Below are 19,308 nucleotides of genomic sequence, written 5' to 3' on the forward strand. Positions count from 1 at the left end.
TCTTTTGGCCCGTTCGAAACTTATTCTAATTAAATTGTGAGTCAAGAGTCGAGTCTTGTATCTCATGATTGTTTGATTTGTTATTATATGGCTTTTGCATGTTGATTATTATTTAGTGAGTGATGCATGCTTAGTTTCATTACTCTATGCTTGTAAGTACTCAGCTTTTGCTGACTACGTGCTTTGTGTGTTTCCGGTCATGGCCTTTGCCCTAATGACCCTATGATGATCCATCATTTGCACTTGCATTGTTGGGGAGTAGAATAATATAGCAGGTTGGTAGATCAAGTACGATCGAAATCATGTGGCTTGGGATGATTGAGAGAGTTGCATGTTTTCGTTCCTTGAAACTATTTTATTTAACTTTATTTTAATTATGTTTGAAATATTTGAATTACTTATACTTTGGGTTTTGGGCCATTATGGTTCCAAATTGTAGGAGGCCTCGATATTTTATTTATTTTGGTTTTTAAAAGTTAGTTGACATTTAATTCCGCTGCGTAATTTTGGTAATAGCCTTAACCGTTATCACGGTGGCGGTAATGCTTTAGTAATTCCTTTATTTTAAGTTGGAAAATAGTTTTATAAAAGCAAGGAATTATTAGGGTGTTACAGGTAATGTTTGTTTACGGAGCACCTTCAGTTGAGGACCGGGTACATGTCTGGGATTAAATTTTGTTTTTATTGACTCTTTACCCTACTTGTCTTGCAATTGGTGATTTTAATCAATTAGAACACTATTCAGAAAAAACTAGCGGGGTCTTCAATCATTAGAGGGTGGGATGAATTTATTCGGTGGCGTTTAGCGTCTAGTCTTATTGAAGTTCCATTTTTGAGACCGCCTTTTACCTGGACCAATAAGAGAGAAGACCAAGGCCTCATTTTGGAAATATTAGATAGGGCTTACATGACAAATGATTGGTTTTTAAAGTTCCTTGACAGTAGGATGATTAATCAACCAAACCTAGTCTCAGGTCATGCAGCTATTGTCTTTGAAACAGATTCTTTGGTTTTAAAAAAGAATCGACCTTATCAAATCGAGAATTGGTGTCTATCTTTTTCAAAAGTCTCAAAAATTGTGGAGGAAGTTTGGAATTTGTCCATAGCTGGTTCCTCTATGTACTCATTGTCAAGAAAGATCAGGATGGCCAAAGATCGGATTAGGAAATGGTGTTTAGAGCATAAACGTTGTTGGGGCATTAATTGGCAGCAATTTTTGGTCCCCTTGTTGATGTAGGAAATAGAGTTTCAAATTTGAATCGGGAAATACCTACATTGCCCAGGTGGAGGATGCTCGATGCAGTGCCAATTTACAATTTCAATATTGGTCTCAAAGAATGAAGGAGAGGTGGATTGCAAAGGGTGATTGTCCATCGAAGATTTTGTTTGCTAGAGTTAAAAAAAGACAATCTACGAATGTTATTCGTAGGCTTAGAATTGCAGATTCTCGGTTTGCAGAAGGCCAAGAAGAAGTGGAAAATGTTGTGGTTTCCAATCTGAAAAAAGTGTTTCATTCCGATGCTCCTTTAATCCAGAATGTTGATCTGGATAATGTTCAAGGTAAATTAATGTTCCTCAACTTTCAACTTTACAAATAGAAGCGCCGCTGAGACCCTTTTCAGGTTCAGAAATAAGGCTATCTAGGTTCGCAATGAAAGGTTCTAAATCTCCCGGGCCAGATGGAATGTCAGTGGAATTTTTCAAGCGCAATTGGGAAATTGTAGGGAAATCGGTGATTCAAAGTGTTCAACACTTTTTAACACGGGTCATATGTTGAAATAATGGAACCAAACATTTTTGATAATGATACCAAAACTTCAAAATCCAGAAGAGGTTGGCCATTTGCGACCTATAAGCCTTGCAATACTGTTTATAAATGTGCTTCAAGGTGTTTGGTTAACCAAGATGAACAACATGAGTTCATCCCTGAGAGATATATGTCAGACAATGTTCTTATTAGCCATGAGTTATTATCGATCATTAATGGGAGAAAATCGACAGGACCGAACTTAGCAGCAGTCAAGGTTGACATGAGTAAAGCTTATGATCGTGTGCACTGGGATTTTCTTTTAAAGGTTTTAAGGGCCTATGGTTTCTCTTCAAGGTGGATTTCGTTAATCCATCAATGCATCTCAACAACCTCTTTCAAGGTCCTTCTAAATGGGAAGCTTCTTCTCCGTTTCGCCCTCAGTGTGGCCTCAGGCAAGGGGACCCACTCTCTCCCTTTTTGTTTCTCTTCTGCATGGACATACTAGGTAGGATGCTAACATTAGGCAGGGAGTTAAAATTCTTTCAAGGAATTCAACCAGCTCGTCGTGGCCCTTGTATTTCTCATCTATGTTTTTGTAGACGGCGCTATGATATTCTTCAAAGTAAATGACGATGCTTGTTCAAAGATGAGAAATATTCTCGCTAGGTTTTGTGCCATTTCAGGGCAACAATTGAACTTACATAAATCCTTTGTGAAGTTTTGCCCGAATACATCCACGAAGGATCAAGGTATAGGTACAAGGACATTTTAAGGATGCCATAAATAACTCAGTTTGATCCACATTTGGGTGTCCCTATAGACGTCATGGGGAAACGTTCTACTCATTTTAATTTCTTGATTGATAAAGTTGCGAAACTGTTAACATCCTGGAATGTCATTCCCTTATCACAACAACAAAAGCTAATTTTGATCAACTTGGTGGTGGTTTCAATGGTGTCTCATGTGCTAAACTGCTTGGAAATACCATTAGGGATTGCAAACAAATTAGATTCCATGATTGCTACTTTCTTCTAGGCCAAGCAAGGATTGAAAGGAATGCAGTGAGTGCGAAAAGAAATACTCCACTTGCCTAAAGGGATGGGAGGCTTAGGCATTCGAGGTATATCCAGTTACAATACAGCTTTTTGATGAAACATGCATGGAGGTTGCATCGAAATCCACAACTCCTCTTGTAACTGGATGATTCCACCATGTCTCTAGGAAGAACGACTAAAATAAAGGTTGGGACCTCATGGTGATTTCGTGGTATTCGAAAGGCAGAAAACACTCTTTTTCAGGGTTGCGCTTGGAAAATTGGATATGGAGGTACTGTTTTCACAGGTAGAGACAAATGGATGAATGGTCGGGTTCCTATTTTCTCATCCCATGTTTGTTTGAGAGATGCTCAAAATTGGAAGGTATCTGCTTTTATAAACCAAGACACTTTTCAATGGGATGCGGATGGGAGAATTTTGAAAGCACCGATGCTCGTGCTATTTTATCAACAGAGTTACCTAGGACGCGAGAAGATGATTAATTTGGCCACGATATAAATCAGGTAATTACATAGTTAAATCTGGTTATGCATATCTACAGGATCTAAACAAGGAAGATACAAATGTGAACTTTATGGAATCGAATCAAGCTTTCTATAAACAACTTTGGGCTTTGCACATTCCTCCTAAGTGGAAAATTTTTGTTTGGAAAATTATGCTTCGGAGTCTTGCAGTAAAAGCAAATTTACTTTCTAGAGGAATACAAATCGATGTGGGGTGCCTAATTTGTGGGAATCGGGAAGAGGATGATCAACATGTGTTTCGATGGTGTTCGATAGCAAGGCAGGTTTGGATGTGTGGATTGCTAGGAATCCACTCTACTTTCAAAGAGAATATTTCCCTCCAAGAATGGATTCTCTACTATATCTGACTTTTATAAGCTCAGATGGTCGTCAAGGGGACAGACTCCCGTATTCTCTCAGTACTCTTTGGGCATTATGGATTTCTAGAAACCATAAGGTGTTTATGGGACAAAATTCCACATTACATGCAGTTTTAGCTCAGGTGGAAGACACAATGACTCAATACAGGGTTTTTACCGGGACTCGGATATCAAGCATGGATTTACCTTCACCGCATCAACATTATTCTACTTATCCTCCATGATTTCTTAAGATTGACATTGGTCAAGGTAATGAGGGTCCAATGACATATCAACTACAAGTTGATGCAACATGGCAGAAAAATAGTCACCGTGCTGGAATGGCAAGGCAATGATTGGGGTATGGCAAGCTCGGCGGCTTATGCAGAAGCTAAGGCTTGTTTACAAGGAATAGATTGGGCTATTTCACTTTCAATTGACTCAATCTGCATTTTTACAGATTCTGCTACTTTAGTTGCAACTGCAAAATTCTGGGACCCCAGACTATCAACAGGAATGAACGCTTTCGAGCATTCGTCATAAAGGTAAGAATTTCAGCAGATGCGTCATTCACAAGGTTGATCGAGATCAAGTTCGACAGGCTCCTAACTTGGCTCAAGCAACAATTCAACTGGGAATTCGTGTGGCGCAACATCCTTTGGAGCCGGATTAGGTTTGTTTTTTATTTTGTTGTTTTTTACTTTTCCTGATAAGTTTTAGCCGATGTAAAAAAAAAAAAAACAAAAAACACACAACAGTAAATCAGCTAAACACCGGCGAGACTGACTAACTGAAAAATTGTTCCATAAAATTCAGCATTTCCATTTTCGGACACTTACATAAACCCTAGTTTAAGGCTATCTTGCTTAATTTGAACGTTTTTTGCGACACTTTTCTCTTGATTTTGCCTTTAATCACTCAATCCTCTACTCTACCTCAAATCACCAGATCGTGTAGCAGTACGAACTGCTGCCCTTACATTCAAGCGTTGAAATTGAGGAGAGAAAGTAGGCAGCAGAGATTTCTCTGCTTTGGGGATCAATTTCATGGAGGACGCATACACTAGATCTGCTAGTGAGGTAAATTCATCGCAATTTTTTAAACGGCCAAAATTTTTCATGGTTGATGTTTTCACATTTTGATCACTGTTTGGTTTGCATGAATGATTTTGATTTTGATTCTGATTTCAGGTGTTGGATTTTTTCGCGGTCGACCCAATAAAAGGTCTTACAGATTCCCAGGTATTTGCAATCCTCAATCACACTGCTTATCAATTTTGAATTGCTGCAAAAATATTATTAATTCAAAACTTGTTATTTTTTTAATACAATGTTAAAGAGTTCTCATGTATGCTGTTATCTTTGATTAGATGTTTAATTTTGTATTCAATGTTGGCTGTTAAATGGTGGGGTTTTTAATTTTGTAGGTAGCTGATCATGGAAGGATGTACGGCCAAAACGGTAAGTATCTTTTCGTTTTAGTTATACTAATTGGCGTTTTATCAGTATCTATTAGATGTGGCTTGACTGTTTCTCTTGCTTTAGCGTAGAGCTTAGCTCTTACGTTGGTTAATTTTTTTTTTTTAAGAAATGATTTCATCGTTGTTTAGAAAAGTGCGAGGTGTTTCGTTCATAGCTACGATAGTTTGAAATAGTAATATGCATTCATGCCGAATCTATCGAAGGCTGTTCTTTCTATTACTATCAGCTTAGCAAGTGCTTAAGTGATGGACAAAACCTGTGTGGAAAATTAAGTCGATGCTTGAAACATCAGGGTAGAAGAAAGAATCCTCTCTAGTCGAAATTACAGGTGATTCTCCAACGCATCTTTGATCCTATTTTCTACGCCAAGTATTAAGACAAGAAGATTTTAGCTGTTGATACTTTCTAAAGGAACCTATGATGTGGATCCTAGCCTCAACTTCGAATTGAGGAAACTAAACTCCGATATTAAACCCCTAACCCACACTCACTCCTCGACGCTAGACGATTTATTTTCTAAAACCCTAAGATCAGACCTGAAATTAGAATTAACGCACGCAAGTAAAAACTCTCAAAATAAGCAAAGCTCTAAAAACTCTCAAAATAAGCAAAGCTCTAAAAACTCTCAAAATAAGCAAAGCTCTTTCTATTAGTCTGAATTGTATAGAATTATTAACTGACCTAAATAAAATAAAATACTGGTACTCAAATAATCCTAATTAAAATTAAAAACTTGCGGAACAAGAATTCTAAGCTAACTAGAGTACATAATCTAATATGATTTCACTACTTGAGAGTTCGCGAAAGTAACTCTTCAAATTGATGCTCCACTTATTTTGCTAGGGTTTAAGTTCCAGTCCACTAAGATACATAATGTAGCAATATCAGTAGCAACTCGAAGCATAATCGTACACCATAAAATAATCCACGTGACATTTTAGACATTTTAATACGTAGAATATTCCAAGCCCAAAAATTAGAAAGACTTTTTTTTGAGGGACAAAAATTATAAAGACTAATTAAATAGTTAATCTTCAATAGATGCTTTGATTCCGTATCAACCTACTAGAAACTTTAAAGCAGAAAACTTTCTCTATTACTTGATACTTCGTATTATTTTATTCTGAAATACGAAAGTTCCAAAATACTTGAAACCATATGTGGGCAAATAGTTTGGAGAGATTCAAATCTTGTGAGAAAAATTGCAGGTGTAGCTGTAGGCCCAAATTGGGGTCCCTGCTGTCTGTACCTTTGCTTGTGGTGAGACAGGAATCAGTTGTCCTTGCATTATGTGATTGGAGAGACTGGTTTGCCATTAAATTTCATGTTGTCATTAAAACAGCTTATATCTGTAGTGTTTTTTTTAACAACCTTCAAACATCAAAAGAGGCTTAACATATAGGGGATTGGACATGAATTTCCGTAGCCAAGCATATCCCTAAAAAGGGATGCTTTTTTCCCTAATCCCAGAGTCCTAAATGTTCTATAGTCCTAAATGTTCTATTATTAATTGAAAGAAAGACAATATGTTTGATCTTTGAGGGCAAAGGTTCTTGTGTTCACGATTGTAAGGCTATTGCGTAGAATCTGCAAACTATGTTTGACCATCTTGTTTTTTGAAAAATTGATTGGTGTCTAACTAATAAAAAGTAGGAAATATTAACAAAAATAATCCTAACTATTGATGGTTTTCTCATTTTAATCAGATGTGCACTTTAACCTATAATAATCCCAACTATCGTGTTGCTCTTCCAAAAACTCTCCGCTTAACCGGTGACCTTCACAAACAGTCAATTATTTCTCTTCTTAAATGTTAAAGTTCCCTCTTACCTCCCTGCTATCACAATATCAACTCTTGGTACTCTGGTACTTGCTCTTTGGTTCTTTGAAACTTTGCTCAATTTCTTCCAGCAACTCATCTTCAACTAGTTATTATAGTTACACCTTCCCTTCACGAAAACCTCTTTTTTTGTTCTCAAGTCAATCATTCATCTTGTCATATAAAACCATCAATTTGTCATTATCATCAAGTCCTTTGTCAAAATTCCTCATCTTTTTCATCAAAAACATTATTCACTTTATCAAAATAACCCAATTTCTTTTAAATATTCAATGTTCTCCAATTTAATATCGCCCAGTTCTCCCTTGACAAAGAAAAACAGAAAAATTGAAAATGGGGGGTTTTCATGATTGTTTATCTAAGCTTATAAAATGTTATGCAAAGACAACGGAGGATGATAATGATGAGTAATTGAATAGTGGGTTTGGTGTTGGAAGAGGAGAGAGACGAAAATGGTGGGTTTCTTCGGAACTAATGGCACAACAGCACTGATGGCAGTTGAAGCCTTCGTGCATCTGTCATCGCTGAGAGAGGGGGTTAGGTGTTCTGAGTGGTTGACAATTCCGTCTGTTGTTAGTTGTTGTTAGTTGTTACAGCTTGGGATTCGAATTTGGCGGGAAGGCGGCTAAACTGACAGCAGAGTAATTATTGGTATTCAGGTTTGTGGTGTCCGGTGTGGGATTGTGGTAGGGTGGTGGCTGCTGGAGGTCAGGGAAGGAGAGAATGAAGAAGGGTAGGGAGGCCGGGGAGGGGAGAAGAAGAGTAGGGAAGTTGAGGAAGGAGAAAAAAATGGGGAATTAGAAGATAAACATTAGATGAAAATCAAACCAATTAGAAAGTGACACATTAGTTTCTAACCTTCTCAAGTTCTCAACAGGTTAAAAAAAAGGACTGAGACTAATATGAGAAGGGTTACCAAATAATTGAAATTAATCTAGGTAAAAGTGTAGCTGGGATTAGAATGAGATGGCTACAGATAGTTGAGATTATTCTTATTAATTTTTCCTAAAAAGTATGATTTTTAGTACTTTATGAAAAACGAAGGAAAGAAATAAAAAGTCAAATAAATAAATAAATCTGCAGTCAGTTGATAGCTAGGTAGCACTGATACGGATACGGATACGGATACGGATACGGATACGGATACGGATACGGATACGGATACGGATACGGATACGGGTACGGGGACGGAAAACGGCAAAACCAAAATTTCTAAAAACGGGTACGGCTTGGATTCGGGAAAAAAAAAAATATATATATTTAAATTTAAATTTTAATAGATATAAAATCTCTATTACACTGTATAAGTGGACAAGTGGTGGAATATATTATGTACTTATGTATGGGTTGGGCTTATTGGTTAGTCCATGAAAATAGCACTGAGCACCCTCAACTAATTGTACTTGGATTCGAATTTATTTAGAGACACATATATTAAGGATCATATTAGTCAAAAAAATTGACTTTCCTGATTACATTTCTCCCTTCTTTCTTCACCTCTTTCTCTCTCCTCCGTCTTTACCCTCCATCATCATCATTCATCCCTAACCCAAAAACCCCCAGAAAACAAAAAAGTGAAAAACAGAGAACAAATTTGTGGTTACTCACCGAGTCACCGGCCGGCGAGTGTGAGACAATGAGAGTCTGAGACGACGGTCGACGGCGGCGGCTTCCTCGAAGAGTCGAAGATCGAAGAAATTCGCTGAGATCCGTAGAAGATCTGAAGAAAAACCGGCGAGTCGAACTCGTAGGAGATCCGTAGAAGGAGAACCGCCAGCGGCGAGAGTGTGAGACGACCGGTCGACCGGCAAGGCGAACGGCCGTTGGCGACGGAGGTGAGACCGTGAGAGAGAATTGGGTGAGTTTGAAAAATGAAACCCTAACTTTTGAATCAGGGTACACGATTTTCATCCCAAATACGTACCCAAGTCCCCAAAAACGAACCCAAATCCCACCCGCGTACCCACTATTCAGATACGGCCTGGGGACGTTTTTGGGGCGTACCCGTCCCGTCCCGTACCCTACCCGTACCCGTACCCGGTACGGGATACGGTACCTGGGAGGCTTCATAGGTTGATAGGTATTAGGGACTTATGAATGGCAGAAGACGGTTTGATCCATTGGAACATAATTACATTTCTCCCCTCCTGGAAGCTTATTTGGAAATCAATCCGAAGTTGAAGATAAATATCATTACATTTTTTTATAATTTCTTCCCGAAAATAACTTCTCTAATATTCTTCCAGATTCCATAATAATGGGGTGTCATACAAGCATACAACTAATTTCATAGGCACCAATCTTCATTCTAACTAGAAGCTTGTGCAGCAACAAATTACAGAAAAGTAACCTTTTTATGTAAGAACAGATATTGATCCATTTTTTCCTTTCATATAAAAAATTTGATGTACAAAACATAAAATCCTGAAAACTTCCACTGATACAGTTGCATGAAATTGCAACTTTCACCTTAAAGATCAAACTATCTGTTGTCTTTTCAAATGGTCATCCTTTTTGTTAGCTATTAGTGTACATTCGCATTTGCTTCTTTTCTACAAAGACACTACCAAAATAATGCTGCATTATCTTCAAAATGCTGTTTGATATTATCTGATCATCTAGTTTTGTTTTTCATATGTCTGATTTTCAATATTATATTCTTTAGTTGCTGTCTAATGCATGGTTCTTTTTCCTCTTGTGAATATTGTGCTGGAATCATTTGGCTCCTTGAACCATCTCAGTGCTTCCGCAAGAGAAGAGTAAGTTCATATCTAAACTTTCCTTCATCTTACATAGATCTTTGAAAGATACATATGTGTGGTATTGTTGTTTCCTTCTTTACTGAATCCACATTAACCTTCTCCTTTCTGAATTGCATGGTTTTCAAGAAAAATGTTAAAGGTGAAAAGAGGCAAGGACCTTCTGAATATTCTTATCTGTTTAAATATGGGTGATGAGGGTACAAAAACTGCGGTGGGGGGGCAGTAGGTCTAAAATTTGATGTTGTGTTATTATTAGTAGTAAAAGGAAATGTAGTAAGGTTGTGTTCTTATTCGTAGTAAAAGGTATGGTAGTAAGGTTGTTGATGCTTTTGTGGGTGGCTGGTAACAATAACTATTTGAAGGTGATGATCTTTACTGAATTCGTGTGTTTACTTAATGCAGGTACTCCTTTTTGGAAATTGGTCGTAAAGCAATTTGATGATTTGCTTGTGAAGATATTGATTGTGGCTGCCCTTGTTTCATTTGTTTTGGCTTTGATTAATGGAGATACTGGCTTAACTGCGTTCTTGGAACCTTCAGTAAGAGGAAGCTGCTTAGTTTATTTTAATATATGCATGTATTTTTTGGTTTGATTTTGTTTAAGTGCGTGGAATCTTCGTCATAATTCCTGGTGGACAACGTACCGGTAACATAGGCGAGATAATCTGGAAAATGCATTACATGGTATCAGTTTGCCAAGTCACAAGTATGAAGACCATGTGGTTTTCCGAACATTGTAATTAGGTAGTATGTTTAATAGGATGAAAAACTACTAAGTAAAAGTTAGGAGAGGACGAGAGGTTTAATAAAATTCCACTTTGGTGACAAGTAGCTTGAATATTTCCATTCTGGTTACCTCACATTAAAAAGTTGGTTTACTTTAGCAACCAACTGTTTAACTAATTAGGCACGTGTGAGTAAATAACTCAGCAAAGGAGTGACATGTCTTGCGTGAAATTTACCTACCCAAGCCCCTAAAATCTCCCTCAAACCCGCTGAACATTTTCATCTCCCATTTATTTTTCCTTTCTTCTCATTTGTGTCTAATATTTTTTGGGGTTTAGAGGGGAAGTTTTTTGAGGAGATAGGTAGGTGAGTTACATATCCAGTTGACATATTACTTATCTAAGGAGTAGTTTAAGACACATGTCTAATTACTTAAATAGAGGGGTTGATGGAGTGAATAAGTTCACCAATGTGAACAATAATTCTAACGTCCTGTCACTAAAATTAAAATAATGAGAATACAGGTCGCCAATTGGAGTTTCACCAAACTTTAGTGCAACGAAGTGGAAAATTTCCTCTGCATCACTTTATTCCATATTCAGATATTATTTCTGAGGTAATCCTGGAGTGAAATCCTTCCTTTCTCATGGGGCCAAATGGACTGAGTTTGATTGATCCATGAATATGCAGCCTTTAGTATACATTGTTGATTGTTTAAAAGGAGGCATGAAGATTATGAATACCCATAAATAATTCCATAGAAAGCTCCTGAAAGTGATGCGAGGAGAATTGCTCCAAAAGGTCTTCTGTCCAGAGAACTTAATTTCCTATTGTTATGTCATTTTTTCCAGCCGGAGTTACAAAACCCATTAGTTATCCAAACACGCTTACTTCTTCAAGGAATTCTTTCTTGTTCCTCCAAGACCAACATAACGATTTGCAAATGCTTCAAAGTAGGTTGCTTATGCAATTCATTTCATTATTTAAATCTCATTTCTGTAGTTCTGTTATGATGCTACTATCCTGATTACTGTGCCAGATTTGGTGACACCATGTCTCCCACTACCATTATGTAAAACACATATATCAAACAAGATGCACTTTGTTAGGAAATAAACACAACTTAGTTAAACCGATGAAGGCTCGTATCGAAGTTTGGGGTCAAAGCGTAAATTGGGTTGTGCCTGAAATCAAGCAAACTAACAAGAGTGAGTTGCTGACACTTAGTCGTTTGAGGCCTTTGAAGTATAATGACATGACATTGTTGCATTTGGTAATTAGTGCAACAATGTTAGGCGGCAAAGACAACTTGCGTCAAATAATTAGAGCTTCAACAATACACAAGTTCCGTAGCTTTAGGATTGTTAGTTTGTTATTTAGTTTCCTAGTTTAATTAGAATTGTATTAGGAAACTAGATATATTTTGGTATGTAACAATCTCTAGAATTATATTTAGACTTGAGAAGCAAGTATAATTCTAGTAGATGTGGCTTTCTAGTTTAGCCTATAAAAGGGGGTTTAGGCCTAGCTAGAAAATAAGAGGGAAAATACATTGGTGAGAGGAATCATCAATTGAGGGGTTATTGTATTATTTTGCAGGAACTTAATAATATGATAATATTTGAGGGGAGGAAATCTAAATTTCCTCACAAACACTTGTGCCTTTTATTATTGTTTTTGCTATTTGTTCTATATTGTATTTGTAGGGTTTGTTCCTAATCGTTCGTGGCAAACGTTTGGTTAAAACAAACTAGTATCAGAGCTGGATTTAGTCATGGATGATTCCGGGAACAAGTACAAGGTAGAAGCTTTTAACGGGAAGACGGATTTCTCGTTGTGGCAAAGTAAAATTAAGGATATTCTTATACGTCAAAGTCTTCACAAGACTTTGGAGGATAAGAAACCCGATTCGGTGGACAAGGACAAGTGGGAGGATATGCAACTACGGGCTACTAGTACGATCAGATTGGCTCTTGCACCGGAGATCAAGTACAACGTCTTAGAGGAAAATAATCCAAAAGAGTTGTGGGACAAATTGGTTAAGATGTACCATGGAATAAAAACTCGCCGAATTAACTCGGATTTTCAAGTTGTCGATACGATATTTGCCGATTTGTCACGCCCTTTCCTAAAAGGGCGATATTTCGCCCGATACGACCGATACGGTCAAAAGTCTGCCGAGATTGGCGATATCACTCACGAATCGACCGCATCCTTGAGGATTATTGAAAAGAGGAAAAATAAAGCGAAGAAGAAGAAGTAACAGATTAGCAAACCGGATTGTCGAACAAGACGACAGTAGATCTAGAAACCTTTTGATTTATATTTCTTGAGTAATGCGTGATTTAGATTTTGGTTTGTATATGAGGTTGAAATTTGAAGCTTCATCTTTGTTAATGGCTGCGGCATACTGAAGAAGACGAAGAAGGATAAAGAGGACGTATAAATGTCGATTCTTTTTTATTTATTTCTTCATTTGGGTGAAATTTATTTATTTCTCTATGAGTGACAGCTGTTAGAAAGTTTGAAAAAGGTTACAGTTGTTTACAATGAAAATAAACGTAGTGGACCTTTACCCTTTTATTGACCTTTTAGTATTTTTATTATATAGGATTTATTTATTATCTATTTATTTTAGTTGTGTACAGCTAGCTAGTTTTGAGGGGGTATACAGAATACTTATCTCAATATCTCAATATGCTATATTTTCTTATAAAAAAAAGAGAACTAGGATACAATTCTTTATTTATTTTATTTTTTATTCATTTTTTCATTCATAATTGTTTTCTTTACACATGGAAAAATAAAAATTCGTCTGCGATTCGATCCGCGACAACCGCAACCGTTCCGTTACCACATCACCGCGACGATACCGCAACCGCGACCGATACCGCATTTTCGATCTATGAGATGTACGCATCTAAGTCATTGGCCAACAAGTTGTTCTTGAAAAAGGACCTTTATTCACTCGAGATGGAGGAAGACATCGCACTACAAGATCATCTAAATAAGTTTCGCGAGTTTAAATGTGAAAATCGAGAAGGAGGACAAAGCAATTTTATTGTTGACATCTCTCCCTAAATGTTATAACTTTGTGATAACTAGTTTACTTGTAGGGAATACAACAATTGCTTTGGACGACACGGTGGTGGCGTTATTCGAGGCGGGGAGGTTCAAGAGAGATCGTCAATCCATGGAGGAGCAGGATTAGTAGCGGAGGGTAGTAGCAACAAATGGAAAGGCAATAAGAAGGCGAACTCTAAAAACTCTAACATCAAGTGTTGGTACTGTGACGAGGTAGGACATATACAATCCAAGTGTCCTAGGTACAAGGAAGACTTGATGGTGCTGAGGAACGGTAGGGTTAGAGGTGCTGCAACTATTGCTATAGATGAGGATATGGCTCTCATGGTGGAGAAGAGTAAAGATCCAAAAGAGGGAGGAATTTTGGCTCAATGGAAGGCAAGTTCCAAAAGTTGTTTGTTGGTTCGTGAGAAGACCAGTTTAAGGGAAGGTTTGTTAGGAAATAAACACAACTTAGTTAAACCGATGAAGGCTCGTATCGGAGTTTGGGGTCAAAGCGTAAATTGGGTTTGGGTTGTGCCTGAAGTCAAGCAAGCTAACAAGAGTGAGTTGCTGACACTTAATCATTTGAGGCCTTTGAAGTATAATGACATGCCATTGTTGCATTTGGTAATTAGTGCGACAATGTTAGGCGGCAAAGACAACTTGCGTCAAATAATTAGAGCTTCAACAATACACAAGTTCCGTAGCTTTAGGATTGTTAGTTTGTTATTTAGTTTCTTAGTTTAATTAGAATTGTATTAGGAAACTAGATATATTTTGGTATGTAACAATCTCTAGAATTATTTAGACTTGGGAAGCAAGTATAATTCTAGTAGATGTGGGTTTCTAGTTTAGCCTATAAAAGGGGGTTTAGGCCTAGCTAGAAAATAAGAGGGAAAATACATTGGTGAGAGGAATCATCAATTGAGGGGTTATTGTATTATTTTGCAGGAACTTAATAATACGATAAGTTTGAGGGAAATTTCCTCACAAACATTTGTGCCTTTTATTATTGTTTTTGCTATCTGTTCTATATTGTATTTGTAGGGTTTGTTCTTAATCGTCCGTGGGACACGTGTGGTTATAACACACTTATTATGGTTTTAACTGTCATTAGTGTTACACCTTCCTAGAAAGGTGTTCATGTAAGGCCTTAACTTTTGTAGAGGCTGGGGAACAAGTAAAATGGGATTACAGGAAGTCTAGGGTTATGGAGTTTTTCGCTAACCGGACAAAGGGAACCATATGTAAGATCTTGATGCTTTTACATTGTGAGTATTTACTATCTTTAGAGGAAGACTGGCTTTCTATATGGAAACATTGACATGCTACACCTGGCAAAGGACTGCTAATGGTTTTAATTTGGGCCAATTAGATTGGTTTAAAGGAGTTGATCGACATACTGTAGCTTTTTTCAGGTCATAATTAGTCCATTCAATTGTAGTTTGGGTCTATCAGGTTCTTTTTGAAATTGGGTCACCTTGTTTTATAAAATTCGTTTTTGGTTGGGTTGATTCAAATCAAAACATTTGGTACAAGTCAATCTTACCAGATTTATCACTTAACAAGGATTTAAACTTATAGGGGTTCTCAAAGAAGAGTTAAAACCTAAATACTTTTTTAAAATTTACTGGGAAGTGGAGTAGTGGGTATGAGACTGATGTTAAATGCTACATCTGTTGGTTTGAGATTGCTGTTTTCTCTTTCTTTTTATGGCCTCCTTTTTCAATGTTGATATTAATTACCAATATTTACAGGTTATTCTCATGATATTGGCTGCAAATGCTGCAGTAGGTGTTATTACAGAGACAAATGCTGAAAAAGCTATTGAGGTAATTTTATTGGACCCATGTTGAGTTTTGCTGCAGATGTGCTGCCTATTTTTCCAATTTTAATTTCTTTTTCAAATGACGTACCTGTAAATACAATTTTTTTTGAATACGGACGATAATTGTCTTTGAAAATTTTCCTAAGTTGTGGAACAGGAGCTCTACTTCTTTATGTCAAATTTTTAATGTGTAGTGCTTTCTTACTTATCTGTCTCCTTTTTTGTTCCTGGTTTGAATTTTAAAAGCATGTGTCTGGGCTCCATTTTAGAAGTTATGTCTGATTCAGTTATATTTTATAACGTCTTTTTCCTGTCAAAATCAGTGGGGCATGCTAAGTTCCACACCGATGATTTATCAACATAATATTCTTAAAATGCATGGTAGAGTATTTCAAACGCAATGCAATTTCTGATTCTCTTTTTTTTTTAAAAAAAGTTGGTTCCAGTAGAAATCTACTTCATTGAGGGCAGATAGAGATGGCATGGCTGAATCATGACAATAACAATGTGTATTTTGCGTATGGACATCCCTTTAGTTTAGCAAGGGCTCTTTTGGAGCCTCGGGCTTAGGTTCATAAGGTCTATAATGCAATAAACCAACCTTTTTCTAGTATTCTTTTAGTTGATGATTTAATGACCTCATCTACATTGGTAGTCTTTCGCCACTTTCCATTAGTTGGTGCAATTAAAGGCTATATATATTAGTATACTCTGGGATGGTGTGCGTTGTAAATAGAAGATCTTTAAGGAACTGTAAATACATTTTATGAATAACTATGTTATGTTACTGTATTATTGGGCTTTGAGAGGATCATGAAGATAATTATAGAGTAATACACAGTAGATATAACTCTGTATAGGTGGTCTGAGTTGTCTTTGGTGTTCTAACATTTATTTGAAGTTGAAGTGGTATGCCTACTTTTGGATGGCTAATCTCTCAGGGCAGTTAGACCAGAGGATTTAGTTTTATGGAATCCTAATGATGTTTAGTGGTTCATGAATAAAATTTCAACCCTTGTATAAGTAAAATACTTAATCCATCATTGTTCAAAATGCCTGGACATTTGGGTTTATTTATTAGGGTGGCTGAATACTGATTTAATCTTTCAAGTTTAACCTTGTAAGACACATTTCTTTGTCTGCTATTCCTAGTTCTTGTGTTCTTTAGTATGTATATTTATTGGGTAAAATAGAAGCCTAATTACCAAAAGGATCAATTACAACAAAAGCTTACAAACTAAAGGCTATTTGTTAACAACAGATGGTGTAATACCTATTGTCGTGATGTAATTGGTATATCTGTTTGTTATGTTTGTTTTCTTATTGTATGTGGCATCTAATTAATATGTATTTCCCCTGTGGTTTCTTCCTTATCATTATTGCAGGAGCTAAGAGCTTACCAAGCAGACGTTGCAACTGTTCTAAGAAATGGTAAAATGAACAGTAGATATGCTGAATTGACCATGATTATGTCTGTAATGTCACTGTATGCGCTAATGATTATGGCTGCTCAACAGGTTGTTTCTCTATAGTACCTGCCATAGCTCTTGTTCCAGGAGATATTGTGGAAGTCAGTGGTAAGTTGGTTCTTGTAACCTGAATGAAATTTCAAATTGCCGTGTTATCTATTAAATGATTTATTTTCTAACTCCATCTTTTATATGGAAATGTAGTGGGTTGTAAAGTTCCAGCGGATATGCGAATGATTGAACTGTTAAGTGATCAATTACGAGTTGATCAAGCAATTCTTACAGGTGCTTTTGATTTTAGATATCTTATCCAGATTTTGTTTTTCCTGTGTATTGGTCAATTTTCTTTGTGTAACAAGTGTAACGAAAATCCTTAAAATTTAGTATAGAACAAAATTAACGCACTCAATATACCGCCTAACGTCAAAGTACTTAGTAGAGACTTAAAGTACGACGCAAATCACATAGTGAACATAAATAAATAAGTAGAAAGAAAAATAAACACAATAGTTCTTCAAGCTTGATAGGAGGCATCATAATACTAGTACTCTATATCACCATCGTCATACACATCCTCATCTCCACCAATATCCTCTTCCATCTCACCATCATCATCTTCATCCAACAACACAACTCTATGAGTACCTTTTCTTTTATCAACTCTTGATGATGCTCTAGTGATATACATAGGATCATCAGCTCCGGAGGATACCAGCCGCACTTTATGTCAATCCTCACCATCAAATACCAAATCATCATCATTATCCTCATTCCCCTCATTATCATCCATCCTTCTAATTAGCCACTCATTACTTTCATCAATCTCATTTAAGAGAATGAGATCAATGGTGTCGTTCCTCATGTACCAATGAATCAAAGTTCGATTTTGTATTTCACATATACCATGTCATTAAATCTATTTTGTGCCAATGGGTAATCTTCTTAGTATGGAGTTCGTGAAAAATAAAATTATTAGTTCCATCATCTTATTAATAATGAAGATCGTATTAGTAAGTAACTTGACAAAAGGGAAGTTACTTATAAATTGAAAAACACCCCAATTCCTCTCACAACTAGTAGCAATACAAGTGGGAACTTGTGGGTAGTTACCTATGTTAGTTGGGGGAGTAGGGTGCCTATGTGGCCGAGTTGTGGCCAATAGGCAGTATTATAAATAGTGAGCTTCCCTTAGGGGTTTACATTCGATTTGAGTGAGAAATATTTTGTATGCTTGTAAGCTTGTACTCTCTCTCTCTCTCAAGCAATAAAGCGTTGTGCGTTGCCTGATAATCTCGTTAGTAGTTAATAGTGTTTACGCTGGTTAACTCGATAAGACGCCATTACGGAAACCTCTGAAAGTGAGTGAGAGTGAAAAATACTTAGATCAAAAAAAATCCGTAACAATTGTTCAGACCAACCGGAAAAGTAAAAGCTTGCTTTGAAAGTGATTCCAAAATCATAAGAACTCCCAAGTCGTATGGAAAAGGCGTTGCTCCTCGAGCGACGAGTTGCAACCACACTAAGGCTACAAAATTGGGAATGGAGGAGCGAAGGAGAATTCCTTAAATCCTTAGAAGGGTTCCAAAGATGGCATCACTGAATGCGACCCCGTTAATGGCACTGTTGGGGAATGTTCGAAGGCCTTGCCGTGTTGATGCAACCCCTTTGTATGGCCTAAGGGATAGTGATCCCATATATGCCATAGTTATGTCCTACCCGAGCAACTTGGCGGGAAAGATCGGAAAATCCCTCAGCAATGTTTGCCGGTTTCAACACTTTGGTGAAGTAGAATAAGGGGTCTTGAGTTCAAAGCAGAGGACCCTTGGAACTAGAGGTGTGCAGAAATGGAACTGGACCTGAATTGTCTGGGCCGGTGGATTCAGACACCAGCCATCCCAAAACAGACATTCCGGATTTAGGACCGGGCCGGACAAAAACCGGGTAAATCAGGTATTGTCAGGAAACCGGTAAACTATATTTTTTTTTACTCTCAACGCTAATACCAAAGTGGGATTTAGGGTTATGGCTATGTTTCCTGTCCCGTGTCATACCTATTCTACAGTCACCCTCCCTCAATTCAAGATCTCAACTGTACAACAGAGTCATTCTCTCTCTCTCTCTCTCTCTCTCTCTCTCTCTCTCTCTCTCTCTCTCTCTCTCTTTCTGCTTCAATGCTATTTTCCCCATTTCTACTTCTAATTCCATGGATGTTTGCAACTCTGCAAGAAGAATAATTTTCAGTTATCTTCCAGATCTTGGTTCGGGTTAGAGCTGTCACATGAATGGTTCGGGTTCGATCCCAGCCAAGGCAGCAATGGCGATATTTCCATTTTCTTTTTTAGTTCGTCCCTTCAATCAATTGGAGTTTACTTTAAAACAGGGGAAACTGGAATTAGGTTCCTTTCATCAGGTAAATTTCTCAGGTGTCAGATTCACCAATTTCTGTAAACTAGTTCAATAGATTATCAC

At 37.2% G+C, this 19,308-nt stretch overlaps 1 protein-coding gene across 2 annotated transcripts in view; it reads left to right on the plus strand.

Annotated features, from left to right (window-relative positions):
- Window positions 1-4,453: 4,453 nt before the first annotated feature.
- Window positions 4,454-19,308, plus strand: part of LOC110796538 (calcium-transporting ATPase 3, endoplasmic reticulum-type) — a 48,231-nt gene continuing 33,376 nt past the window's right edge. The window contains exons 1-9 of one of the 2 annotated variants that reach the window (XR_008930475.1): window positions 4,454-4,746; window positions 4,858-4,908; window positions 5,094-5,127; window positions 9,730-9,747; window positions 10,153-10,289; window positions 15,300-15,374; window positions 16,756-16,801; window positions 16,888-16,947; window positions 17,044-17,124. Coding sequence is in view for 1 of the 2 variants with exons in the window: in XM_022001598.2 (XP_021857290.2) it covers window positions 4,714-4,746; window positions 4,858-4,908; window positions 5,094-5,127; window positions 9,730-9,747; window positions 10,153-10,289; window positions 15,300-15,374; window positions 16,756-16,801; window positions 16,888-16,947; window positions 17,044-17,124 (535 nt within the window). In the remaining variant the exon portion in view is untranslated. The remainder of the gene's footprint in view (window positions 4,747-4,857; window positions 4,909-5,093; window positions 5,128-9,729; window positions 9,748-10,152; window positions 10,290-15,299; window positions 15,375-16,755; window positions 16,802-16,887; window positions 16,948-17,043; window positions 17,125-19,308) is intronic. The other variant, XM_022001598.2, reaches the window with a different exon arrangement.

This window comes from Spinacia oleracea, chromosome 3 (genome assembly GCF_020520425.1).
Source record: "Spinacia oleracea cultivar Varoflay chromosome 3, BTI_SOV_V1, whole genome shotgun sequence".
Lineage (NCBI taxonomy): Eukaryota > Viridiplantae > Streptophyta > Magnoliopsida > Caryophyllales > Amaranthaceae > Spinacia > Spinacia oleracea.